General features: G+C 41.1%; 1 protein-coding gene across 6 annotated transcripts in view; it reads right to left on the reverse strand.

The window, feature by feature from the left end:
* MTA1 (metastasis associated 1) overlaps positions 1 to 13,407 on the reverse strand; it is a 90,884-nt gene that overhangs the window by 26,839 nt on the left and 50,638 nt on the right. For all 6 annotated transcript variants that reach the window (XM_082312223.1, XM_082312221.1, XM_082312220.1 and 3 more), the window contains 2 exons: positions 7,308 to 7,366; positions 80 to 195 (listed from right to left, as the gene is read on the reverse strand). In XM_082312223.1, the coding sequence (XP_082168349.1) occupies positions 80 to 195; positions 7,308 to 7,366 (175 nt within the window). The remainder of the gene's footprint in view (positions 1 to 79; positions 196 to 7,307; positions 7,367 to 13,407) is intronic.

The raw sequence follows: 13,407 nt of genomic DNA on the forward strand, positions 1-13,407 counted from the left end.
AACACAGCTTTTATTTCACTGTTTGCAACACAGCATTCACGCTCTCTACGCACAACTGCCATACTGGCATGTCACTTACTATAACAGCTTTCACAGGCCCGTCCTGCTCCCGTGTTCTGTGCCTGTACTCCAGTACCATTTACCACTCCTGGTTTGACATTATTTACATTGATCTGGTTGGGGTTTGGCTTGTTACTTAAAACACAAAGCAAAAAGGAGGACAAACATTAATTGAGGCATGCGATTTCCTATGTGACTTAAAAAAACATGGCCCAAAATGTTTGACGATTTAAATTTTGTTCATCATGTGGCTTCCAGAACAAGCTGTACTTACCAGCAATCTGACTTCCATGAACACAGTCTCCGATAATATTTAAATAATGCTGATAATAAAAGTAACTATAATAATAGTTAGATGCTATTTTCAAGAGTCCAAAACCATTTAAAAACAATAAACCAGTGAGGCCAGGTAGGTATCTTATTCACTACCCCAGACATTCTAATCTAGGTGACAAAAAGATCTTATCTACAGATCTCTCTCAGTCCTCAACATGAGCGATATTTTATTTAAATCTCCAAAAAGAAGCCTGAGGGAAGGAGCAGTAGAGGTAGATGGAGAAAGAAACACCTGCCTTATTCAGGGAAAGATAACCCTAGACTGCAGTCACAAATATTTCCACGTTGTCTTACTGCAAAGGTTTGCATCATGTAGCCACAATTCGCACCAGCACACCCAACATATTGAACGAAATCTTTGTACATAGCGTATACACAGAGATATTAATGAATATGAGCCTTCTGGCAAGTCTTAAACTATGGTCTGCACTTCTACTAAGAAGCATTTAGGTTTCTACTAAATGGAAAAAGTCTGAAAAGTTAACATCCGCAGAGCATGAAACACATTGATGGCTGTCACTAATACATTCTAATATAATGATGTCTGAATCACCTCAGCTCATCCTTATACTCTCTTAAAAATGCTGACTCGGGGCAGGGGGTGGGGAAGCTACTGGCAGGAGCTGAGAATGGAAGGGCAAACAAAACTTTGGCATAGAGAGCAGTACGGAATAGTACAAAATCTCTGCAGAGGGAGAGGTGTCAGAGGTGGAAAAGGAGGCATTCAAAAAATCCTTCCATGGAAGGGAACAAGGACGACAGAGAATCGATATTGCAGGGACAGGACTTCTGGGGAACAGAGGAAGATGGGAGAAGTCCCACAAGAAGTTTCAGAGTAGAATACACCAGGAGCTTATAAAACACACAAGGAGCTTATAAAACACGCAAGGACTCCCAGGTGCTGTTAGGCACTCACCCTACAGAAGCAACAAAAAGCAGGCAGCCTTTAGTGCTAACTTCTGAACATAAGCCCAAATTGTAGTGCCGATTACATTTCCCTGATGTTCTCTTACCAGAAGACTAAAGGGAGTAGGCATATTCCTTTTATTTCCAACTAATAAATCCATGATTTGGAATCCACTTATTCAAGCAGAAGTATCTTAAAATGGCTTTCTGAAAACACATTTTCTTACACGTCAGTTGCACACTGACACAGAAGTCACAGTGATTTCAGTGACCCAAAATACATATTGCTTTTCACCCCAGCTAGCACTGCAAAAACAGCATTGTAGGAATATGGCCAAATTATTGTCTTTCTAATGGGGCATCAGTATTAGGTTTCACATTCTCAGCAGTGACCCCTGAAAGCAAAGGAGTTCCAAGTGACTGAATTCTGAAGACAACTGGCACTTGCAGCTCCAGAACAAACCCAAATGCTACTGGAAAGCTTACACTGCCCTGGAAGCCAGGTCATCCTTCTCCTCATTTGAAAACGTCTGATCAGGCACCGAGATACAGAGCTCAGTAAAGCCCCATTTCTATAGAGACAAAATAGATTCTGCTGTTAATGTCCTACAAGGACCACACACACATTGCATAAGGAGGTAAAAGAGTATTTGCCCAGTCCAAGAAAAACTTCAGATAGCATTCTGATAGTGCTCCTCGCTGTAAAGTTCAGGGCCTTTCTGCAGAAGAAAAAGCTTAGGAGGCTAAGCAGCACAGAAATACTGTAAATAGTTTGTTCCTTCAGTACACTGAACAGCCCATACACAGCCCGAAAGAAGCAGAGAAGAGGGGGGAAAAAAAAAGGCATTTAGATTAACAATCCTGATTAGGTTTTCTTCTTCTTTTGCTTATTAATTTGCCTGGCTCTTACAAGGATTAAAGTGTTTCGGGGTGCTTATTAGAATGGCACGAAGTTCGGACACCACAGATGGCAGGAGATCTGCGGACACATTCAACAAAGAGAAAGTTGAAAGAGGGTACATTCATGCATTTTGCTCTGGGATGTCACTATAGTAACCTGCTGCAAAAGAACTTTTGCCAATGATTCACTAGCAAATTCCATGTGCAAACATTACCAAGATGCTGTATAACAAACAGTCCTCACAGATGCACACTGTTACAAGCAGCGTTGCTCAATAGACAGAGCAAAAGACTGACATAAAGAAAACTAAGGTTCCACTCCAGGTCTTACGGCTCAACATCAGACATGTTGCTTCCCTTCCCATTTATTTATCCTCTGAAAAATGCAGTAAAGGAGTCTTAAATCCATCAGTAAAGCATAAAAAAAGGTTTTGGGTTTTTTTGAGCAGCACGTCGGGAAGCTCTGATGGGTCTGGCTGTAAGCAGTAAGTTGAGAACAAGATTGCACGCATTGGCGTGCACATCCACAGGACAGAAAGGAGGGTGATGACCTGACTCTGTTGTCCTCTCTACAATCCCATCAAACTTGTCTTTCAAATGCAAGTGAAAGGGATGCAGGGGTGAAAGCCGATCACCAAATCACACTGATCACAAAATTGTCACGTTGTAAGAGTAACTTAACTTCAGGATTTTGGAACAGTACAATTAATGTAGGTGCAACAAGCACCAGAAAGCATCCTGCTCCAAAGCTAATGTCAAGTTTCACAGTCGCAGTAACAAAATTTAGGCAGCTAATGTCTTCATCATCTGAGAAGCAAAAGGCTCTTAATTGTTGATGATATGTTAATTAAACTTGTATGATACCACCAAAGCCTGTTACAGCTATTAACAAGAGAATTAGATGAATAACTGGATGAATCATTAGGCAATTAATGAAGCTGAATTGAAAGATGCAAATAAGGTAGCAAGAATACCAATGGTGTGGTAAACGATCATTTCCAGTTCTTACATCAAGAATGGAAGTCTTTTAAACGGGTTTCAATTGCAGTGGAGCAGTTAGTTATGCTAGACCACAAACGTGCAGACTTCTGGGCTGTATCTTGCAGGAGATCAGTCTCAACTAAAGAGACTAAGGTGATAAAGCACACACAGAAAGGCGGCGCTGGAAGCCAGCCATCATGGACTGAAGCCCCTGCCCAAAATCCCAACCTGAAGATAACCCTGAGCCATGCAGAACACTGAAATCCCTTCACTATATGACTGGCATAGAACAGAACAGTGATAAAATTTTAGTTGTTAAAAATAACTATAAACTTAACACCATCAGTGAATGCTTCCTGTTATTCAGGAAACTGTAGCTGTGCTAGATGCAACAGAACAATTAAGAAATTAAGCCTCAGAAATAAGAACAATTTTTAATCCTTTGTAAGGAACATTTATGCCATCTACCTCTAGGCATACAATGCAAGCATCCAAACAACAGAGAGATGAGCTCTCATCACAGGCTACTGTAAATACCCACTTCTAAGAACAGCTCTAATGACTGCTAAACAATGCTTTTTGAAAATGAGCAGCTTTCTCCAACAAAATATTGAAGATCACCATTTTAACTACCACAGCTACAAAAGAAAGAACAGCATTACACTTTTCAGTTTTTCATGCTGCAGTAGACCTCTGCACAATTACACAGGAATGAAAAAAAGTCTTGCTCCTCAGGCAGAGGACAACCAACAAAGAAATTATCTTCAGCTTGTTAAGCAGTTGCCCCTTGTAGTCATCCAAAGCTTTGACCTATTCCTCCAGTTTCCCTGTTCACTTAAAAAAAGAGGCAGGGTAGGGAGAATAATGTTTCCCTACTTTGCAAGTGTTTGCAAGGCAGAGTTTGCAGCTCATCAAAGTGCTTTGAGATTCTCAGATAAAATACTTTAAGTAGAATGTATTAATTTACATTTACAGATGTAAATTTAAAATATACATTTTACATCAACACATTTTGGAGACTGGGGATTGTATGGAGTGCTTCGCTCTTCCCTTTCTGTTCTTACCCCTTCTCCTATCACTTAGATTAAAGCAAAAGAGAGAAAAGCCACACACAATTGTATGTCTCAGCTTTCATGATTTGCAAATGTCCTAATCCCAAAAAGCACCAGCTACCCAACTAGACAGTCATCACAAAGAAGCAAGCACCTAGTACATACGATGCCTGTAAGATTAGTACAACCAGAATGTAACTTCCACAACAGCCTGAAGAGTGTGTTTGGGTACACCCTAGAAGGAGAAAGAGACTTGAGACTACATCTGCAACAAGAAAGATCTCCGAGCCCTGCATATTCACGCTGGCGGATGACAGGATGAAGCGTGTAAGAACGTGGAATCTCTTTGTGTATTCAGGCTTCTGCTGCTGCTTTATTAAACACCACTCCCACTGACAGAGAAATTGCTATGGAAAACAACGAAAAGACTTTTTTCAGTATTTCCTGAATGCAGAATTCAACTGATTGTATACTTTTTCCTTTCACCAGGAAAGAACATCAGTGCTTTTCAACCTAAGGGATGCACTACAAAGCCATGCATACAAACATTGGGTTCAGTCACATCAACTACATGTCTGTCCCAAAGCCAGGGCTGTTCTTGGAAGGAGCACAGAAAGGTTTGTCCAATAGCTAGGACGGAAATGTTTTTTCAATATCTAGGACGTTGGTTTAGGACTTGATAACCTCACATCAATTACCTATAACACTCCCCATGCTTCAGTTACCCACGTTATAAATTTGGAGCACAGTCTCAAGTTAAAAAATGTCAACTCTAAAGCTTCATGTAGAGCTGTTATTTTTCACTGTATAATATGTATGTGACATGAGAAATAACTCCTGAAGACCGCTTCTATTGTTTTTCTTATTATTTTCCTCCCCTCTCCCTAGATTTTCCTATTAACATCACTGGAACAAACGAGAGTCCTATCAGTGGAAGACAGCCAGAGACAAAAGGAGGGAAAAAAAAAAAAAAAAAAAAGAGTGATATCCTCCAGGGTCTCTCTTCGCAAACAATTTTACGCCAGTTATTGTTAGAATAGGTTTCACTCAATCAGCTGATATGCTTCTGCATAGGTCTTGTGACAGCCTACATCAAGTAATTTATTTTCGAGGTGACAAGTGGATCATTATGGTTCAAGCCTCGAAACAGGAATGGGCTCAGTAACACGATAAGGACAAATCAATAACATTGATATTTAGATCCCTACACCATGTATTGCTATTATAAGCCAAGAATATAATCTTCTTCTAGGTCACAAGATAATGTAGCCGCAATACATTCCCTATGTGCCAGACCTTGTACTGAAACTTGACTAGAAATAATCCAAAAACCTTAGAATGACTTAATTGTTGCAGCATTTGGAGGTATTAATAGCAAAAAAGCAGCAGAAGCATTCATGTGGGATTAAATAAGTCATGTACGCAATTGCTACTTTTCCTGATACACATGGAAGGATATTGAAGGAGGAGGAAAATTTGACACCCATTTTATCAATTAAACAATATGTAAGTTAAGGTATAACACTCACAAAATCAACCGTGACTGGAAATCAAAGCCAGAGACAAAAATAGCAACCACACGGATTGTGAACAGAATTCTTTTCCTGAAGTAGAGAGGTAAGTTGCTGATTTGATTATATTCTCTAGATAGCAACAAGAATTATCTTGCTGAGATACAGTGCTGAGGAATAGGATACCACTCCAGACAGCCATTATCCAAATGAGCACCATAACCTTTCAAATACAAACCCCTACCTACATACATTATAATCCAAGAGCAACAGCAAGACTACCAGGCTCTCATCTGCAATATCCTTTCGCATCTGCAGTCTAAATTACATTGGCTTTTGCTTTACAAGCTTATCACATTGTGAATTCATGTTTAATTTGATGTCCAGTGTTATCCTGCAGAGTAACACCATCCACAAAAGCAATACTACACCTAATTTTTAATAAATTCACCTGAGAGATGTCAACATATTTCAAAGCAAAAGAAGAAATCGGGGATTCCTCTGTTTTCACAAGAAATCAGGGACCGTCTTGCAAGCTAAATATGTAAAACTTAGTTTTGCCTTAAGTAACAGAGCACATGGTAGAAGTTCATAAATATTTGAAAGGAGATAGCGTACAAGAGTAAAGGATTTGGGATAATACACATGGGAACATATCTCGGAGTGAAAGTTGAAAAGAGAAATGACAGGGGAGATTTAAAGTTCCACACTGTAACAACTGTTCACTGAGTTATGCAGAAGAAATGCAAGAGAAGAAACACATTTTACTAAGAGGTTTTCTTACACATATATATACACACACACATGCATATTATATATCATTATATATTAATTTTAATATAGTTCTCTATATAAGTTTATATACATCTAAATGACATTAGGAAACAACCACACATTGGTGGTCCACTGATGACAAAAATTAATAAAAACAGATATTTTATTGCGTAATTAATTAGCTACCCTTTTGTTCACGACTGTGCTGACCTGCTACCAAGTCCCCAACTCTCAGTCCATATAAAAATAAAAATTAGAAGATAAGTAACAGTTGCTTCGGGATGGGAACATTATACAGGATGAAGGAAATGAGCAACGTGACCGCACAGCATCCTAACCAGGAAAGCCCCAAAGAGAAAGTCCTCAGCTGCCCATGGAGGAGATACCCTGTGTTCCTGAAGTGGAAGGTCAGCGAGTGGGAATAGCTTTGTCTTTTACACACTCATAACCAGCAGCGTAAGCATACTGGGAGGACCGCTGCTTTGTTCTAGCCAGCTTTGAAATACCAGAGCTATCGCGTTTTCTTCCACAGGGCTCCTAGTTGTTTATTAGCATCAGGGTGGTTAGCATTAACTCAGCTAAAATACAAAGGAATTCAAGCTTATTCAAGCATCAGCAGAAGGTTTGTTATATCGGTAACCTAATTTAATAGTTCTCTGACATGTTTGTTCAACTGTGTCTCTCATTATGTAATTAAAGCAAATACATAATACTGGCAGGCCATGGAAACTGCTAAACCAGACCCTCTACAATGAAACAGAAAACAAAACAATACAGAGATACTTACTAGTTGGGTATATACACTTGTTTTAGCTTGCTTTCTGCTTCTGCTGCTTTCAATCGTTTCTTTAAAAAGAAAAGAAAAAAGAAAAATTTAGAATAAAAAGAAATTAATGACTAATCTACTTGGGAGTCAAGTAATGTACCTGTAAAAACTTTAGCACTTATTAACAAACAATGAAGTTCTCCTTTCACTGAGCAGCTACCACGAAATTCTTTTCCAACAGGAAAATATCCACTGAAAACAATTGTGGGCATCCAATCACACAGCTTTTAAAGTCAGAGATGACAATCTACTATTTATAAGGACAAACTTTCATTCCCATTCACTTCAATAAAAATGCATGTGTTGTTCCTCCCACAACCCTTTTTATTTGTGCAGAGGAAGATCTTACATCAGCCTGTGTCAGTTCTCCATGATAATATTCGCCAATTTGACAATAACAGGTACAGTAATGCACCCTCTCCACCGTATTTCCTCAACAACTGAACCAATTCAGAGTTTGAACAAAGACTTTTTTGTTGATAGTCCTCATTTTTGAAGACTGAGTAACACAGGAGATCTTTAAAAGTTAAAAAGGCCAAGAACTCAACTCAAAACCGATGCAGAATTTCCCAGTAGATTTTTTTTAAAATTTTTTTTTAATTATGGTATCACTTCTGACTAAACATCAGCCATAGGCAATCTGTACATTTGCACTTTCTAAAGGTGAGCAGCTCTAGGTACACAAACACTATGCATTTATCCCCCTTTGAGACAAAAAGGAAATAAACCCCAGGCACATGTGCAAATCTCAGGAGACAGGTAGCAAAGAACATTAAGGGGGTACAAAGGGGAGAAGCTAATTAGACCAAACAACCAGCCCCTAATGAAAAACACCATTGCCGGGAGATATTAAGGAACATGAGAGATGTGTTCAAGGAAAAACACATACAAGCAGCAGGCTTTCAGAGCATGGGGACGCACGTTTAGAAGTAAACACCATTTGTCTCTACGTGGCCCTACTTTGGTAAAACCAGTCATTAACTTCCATCCACATTTCTGGAGTAAATGAATTACAGGATCCTTTCAATGGGATGTATGGACTAAATGCCTCCAGAATGGACTGCTCTTTTTTTTTTCCAGCTACCACTGTGAACTTGCTGATAGCCCACAAGAACATGGCAGGGCTAGGCAGTTAGTATGAGCTTTACCAACTGGCCAAGAACTCCTTTTATAACTCAAACCTTAGCATCATTTAAAAAGTAAAAGAGACATTCTGAGGTTCAAGTTTTCTCTTTATTACATAAGCTAAATTAATTCAGGGTGAACCTCTGGAGGCCTCTAGCCCAACCTCCTGCTCAAAGCCGGGCCCATGCCAACATCCATGCCAGTAACAGTGGTCTGCATAAAGCCACACGAGTATTTTCCAGACGAACCAGCAGCATGGTGATAACTCTAGACAAACAGATTAGCTTAACGTTTTCTATGCAGCAGCCTCAAGGCACTGTCTAGGAAAATAACTGTAAAGCGCTAAAGTCAGTATCTTCATAGACACAAGAAGCACCAGAAAATGTAATAAAATTGAAGAGTGTGTCACTGAGGAACTGGACAAACATAAAAATCCTTTTTACAGGGACACGATGGACACACACAGAAACAACGAAGTAGAAGTTTCCCATAAGCATAAAGCTTGCTTTGATCAGTCTTAAGCAAAAGTTTTCCATTTGACAGCCTGACAGTTCCTTGCCAAAGCTCTCTAGACTCCTAAAGAATTCCCCTCTTACCTTTTCCTGCAAATAAAAGTCAACCTATCTTAGAAATCAAAGAATGAAGTGGTTAGACAACAGAACAAGGACTGAGAAAACAGAACTTCTGAAAGTTATCCAGAGACTATGGGTACACCTTCAGAGAGCTGCATCCAAAAGCCGACTTCTTTCTGCTGGTGTAGGCAAGTTTCCCAGACCGCTTCTGTTAACTCTCGTCTAGGACAAGGACAGCTACCCAAAAACTGTCTTCAAGAAAACCCAAATGAAGACTTCGTGGAGATGATCCTTATCAATCCCACAGACTTGGGGGGAATCAATACAACACTGTACTGGCAATCAGTGATGGAACTAAAGAGGTTCTCCCTCTGAATACAAACGACAAATTCAAAGTTGAACATTTTCAAAACACCCTGCTCAAGTCTTTTCATGTGAGAAACCAAAGTATCCAATGATGGGCCTCCAAAAGTGCTGTGACAATGGTTCTCCAACAGGATCTGAAACCCTCCTCTATCTTCCAGAGAGGCACTACCCCCAAAAAATCATCCTTCAACAAAATGCATGCTCTCAGGTGCATTTCTGCTCATGAACTGAAGGCTGTTCCACCCACAGCCTGGACTGAAAAACAGGTCTCCTCTCCCCAGGCACAGACTACCACGGGCAGTTATGTCAGCAGATGAACAGTCACAGAGCTCATGCTCTCCCCAGGAATTACAAGGAAGTCCAACATCAGATACTGATAAACAGCTTAAAATACTGCTTGATGAACTTTGTACAAGAATCATATTTCCTTGAGGCCCAAGCAGGAAATTCAGGGAACTTCCACTGAGAATTTTTTTTTTTTTTTTTTTTTAAATTTCCACTAGATTTCTAGACTGTGGGGGGGGGAAAGCTGCAGTTTTCTTGACAAAAGCTCCCGAGGGGACTATATAGAGTCATTATGTTATGACAGTTTTGGAAATCTATGAATGGGAAAAGCTTCATGCAAGCACAATGCATTACCAGCAACTGAAATATTCTACTATCCACAATGTAAAGTCATTTGCCTTGGAGACATGGTTAATTTCGGGTAGTTTACTAAACTGGTGATGAATGTTAACCTCACGCTACAGATTTTCTTTGTGATTGATGACCACAGTGCGAACTCTGAGCTAACAACTGCCATAAGTCACCTGGACCTAGCAATACCCTCCTCTCCTACAGCGAGCTGCCTGGGGATCAGCGCAGAGCACGACATACAGCATACGCCTTTATTACAAACTAGTGTATCAGGAAAATTGAGGGTTTTCAGAAGGTACCACAATGTACTGAATATGACGAGGTTGGTTTTGCGCTAAGTACTTGCAGCTGTGGACAATCGATAGACCAGATATGATGAGTTTCCTATTTTCTGACAGCGACTGATACCAGAAGGTACAAAAGAAAGGTGCCTGAAATGTAGTCATGCACAATTTCAGAACAATCTCTTCACAGAGAAAGTGCTTTGCTAGGTCCTTTGCCAGTTATTAATTGATTTGTGCCTGAAGCGTATTTACGCTATAAATTCTTAATGTTGTCTGATGTAGTTATGAATGTCCTCATCCACAAAAAAACCCTGAACATTTGTAACTTTTTCTAGCAGTTTGGCCAAAATGCAATCTTTTGTCTTTGAGTTATTTATATATGCAAATCTTAAGTATATCCTCTTATTTACCTCATCATATTTTCCCCATCTATAAAAGGGAGATATTACCAACTTGTCTATCCCAGAGGGACCAGGGGATTAAATTACTAAGCACTGTACATTCGAGTTGGTGCCAACATCTGTCCTTTATATATCCGCTCCCTAGATTTAACATCTTTCACTCTACCCACTGAGCTTGAAAGACTTTTATAATATGTGACGTATCAGAGCAAATGTTTGTGGTCATTTTTAAAGAGTGAACATTTATAAAGATGAAATAACAGGAGAAATCCAGGAATGCAAGGGATATTTCAAGGTCCGCAATACAAGAGTCAGGTTGGTAGACAGCAGGGACGCCTCAAACATCCTCAAATATTAAGCATTTATTAGTTGATGATGGGGAAGATAGTCCCTAAATTGCATTTTCTGTATTGAGAGAACTTTCACACTGTGTATTCTTTTTCAAAACTCTGAACACACGAGTGCTGCTGGGAGGGAGGGGATAGGGGACAGAAAAGGTAATTAGTCCACGGTGCATTTGGGAGAAGCGTTTCCAGCTGCTGGTGCTCCAGCAACACGTCAGCACTGATGTGTGGTACCTATGGTCTATGTCACTTGCTTTCAAAAACTGCCATAGTTCCATGTTACTGTAGGTTTAACAGGAGGTGTTTTGGGATAAAATGTGCTACGTATGCAGAAAAACATTTCTTTGATGTTATTTCTACTTTGCTGGCACACAGTACTTTATGAAGGCTAGTACATTAAGATGTCAGTCACAGCTCTTGGCTAGGTACAAAGAAGGCTTGCTTCCCTTCATAAAGATGTTTTCTATCCACACCAAGATTTTCCCAGAGCTCCCTCCTTTAAGCTCCCTACCTTATGTAGTCAAATATAATGGGACTTCCACTTTCGCCAGTATCTTCTCAACACTACGCATACCTTAAAACTGATTTTCTGTCTATTCCTCCTACACTTTTCTAATGGTTCTTCCACATAACAAATAGAACAGTAGGAATTCATAATATTTGATCTTCCTCTTGAAGGTACATGCTCCTCAAGCACAAATAAAAATGCAAAAAGTAAATTAAAGCCTTCAACTCTCAGAAAGCATATGACTAATTCAGTCATCACTGCCATGTCCTGAGCTCTTCTCAGCTGCATCTCAACAGTTGGAAAATGTTATGTTTTAAAGTTTTCAAGACTTCCCCTCATGATATGCAAAACAGTAGACCTTTACTTTGAATGAAAATTCAGGCATATCCAAACATCACATCAACTCTTTGAGAGTTTTAAAAATGGCTGGGGGAAGCCACCAAACAGTACTCAGTGGATGCTACTTCATAGAATCATAGAACCATTAAGGTTGGAAAAGACCTTTAAGATCATCAAGTCCAACCGTTAACCCAGCACTACCAAGTCCACCACTAAACCATGTCCCAAAGCACCACGTCTACCCATTTTTTAAATACCTCCAGGGGTGGAGACTCAACCACTTCCCTGGGCAGCCTGTTCCAGTGCCTGACTACCCTTTCAGTGAAGAAGTTTTTCCTAATATCCAATCTAAACCTCTCCTGGTACAACCTGAGGCCATTTCGTCTTGTCCTATCGCTTGTTACTTGGGAGAAGAGACCGACCCCCACCTCGCTACAACCTCCTTTCAGGTAGTTGGAGAGAGCAATAAGGTCTCCCCTCAGCCTCCTCTTCTCCAGGATAAACAACCCCAGCTCCCTCAGCCGCTCCTTGCAAGACTTGTGCTCTAGACCCTTCACCAGCTTCATTGCCCTTCTCTGGACACGCTCCAGCACCTCCATGTCCTTCTTGTAGTGAGGGGCCCAAAAGTGAACACAGGACTTAAAGCACAGCCTCACCAGTGCCGAGTACAGGGGGATGATCGCTTCCCTGGTCCTGCTGGCCACACTATTCCTGATACAAGCCAGGATGCATTGGCCTTCCTGGCCACCTGGGCACACTGCTGGCTCATATTCAGCCAGCTGTCGACCAGCACCCCCAGGTCCTTTTCTACCAGGCAGCTCTCCAGCCACTCTTCCCGAAGCCTGTAGCGTTGCATGGGGTTGTTGTGACCCAAGTGCAGGACCCGGCACTGAGCCCTGTTGAACCTCATACAGTTGGCCCCAGCCCATCAATCCAGCCTGTCCAGGTCCCTCTGCAGGGCCTTCCCACCCTACAGCAGATCAACACTCCCACCCAACTTGGTGTCATCTGCAAACTTACTGAGGGTGCACTTGATTCCCTTGTCCAGATCGTTGATAAAGATATCGAACAGGACCAGCCCCAGTACTGAGCCCTGGGGAACACCACTTGTGACCGGCCACCAGCTGGATTTAACTCCATTCACCACCACTGTCTGGGCCCAGCCATCTAGCCAGTTTTTTACCCAGCAAAGCATATGCCCATCCAAGCCATGAGCAGCCAGCTTCTCCAGGAGAATGCTGTGAGAGACAGTGTCAAAGGCCTTACTAAAGTCCAGGTAGACAACATCCACAGCCTTCCCCTCATCCTCTAAGCGGGTCACCTTGTCATAGAAGGAGAGCAGGTTGGTCAAGCAGGACCTCCCTTTCATAAACCCATGCTGACTGGGCCCAATCCCCTGGTTGTCCTGCACGTGCTGTGTGACGGCACTCAAGACGTTCTGCTCCATGACCTTCCCTGGCACCAGGGTCAGGCTGAGAGGCCTGTA

The sequence above is a fragment of the Platalea leucorodia genome (genome assembly GCF_965183815.1).
Source record: "Platalea leucorodia genome assembly, chromosome: 5".
NCBI classification, from domain to species: Eukaryota; Metazoa; Chordata; class Aves; order Pelecaniformes; family Threskiornithidae; genus Platalea; species Platalea leucorodia.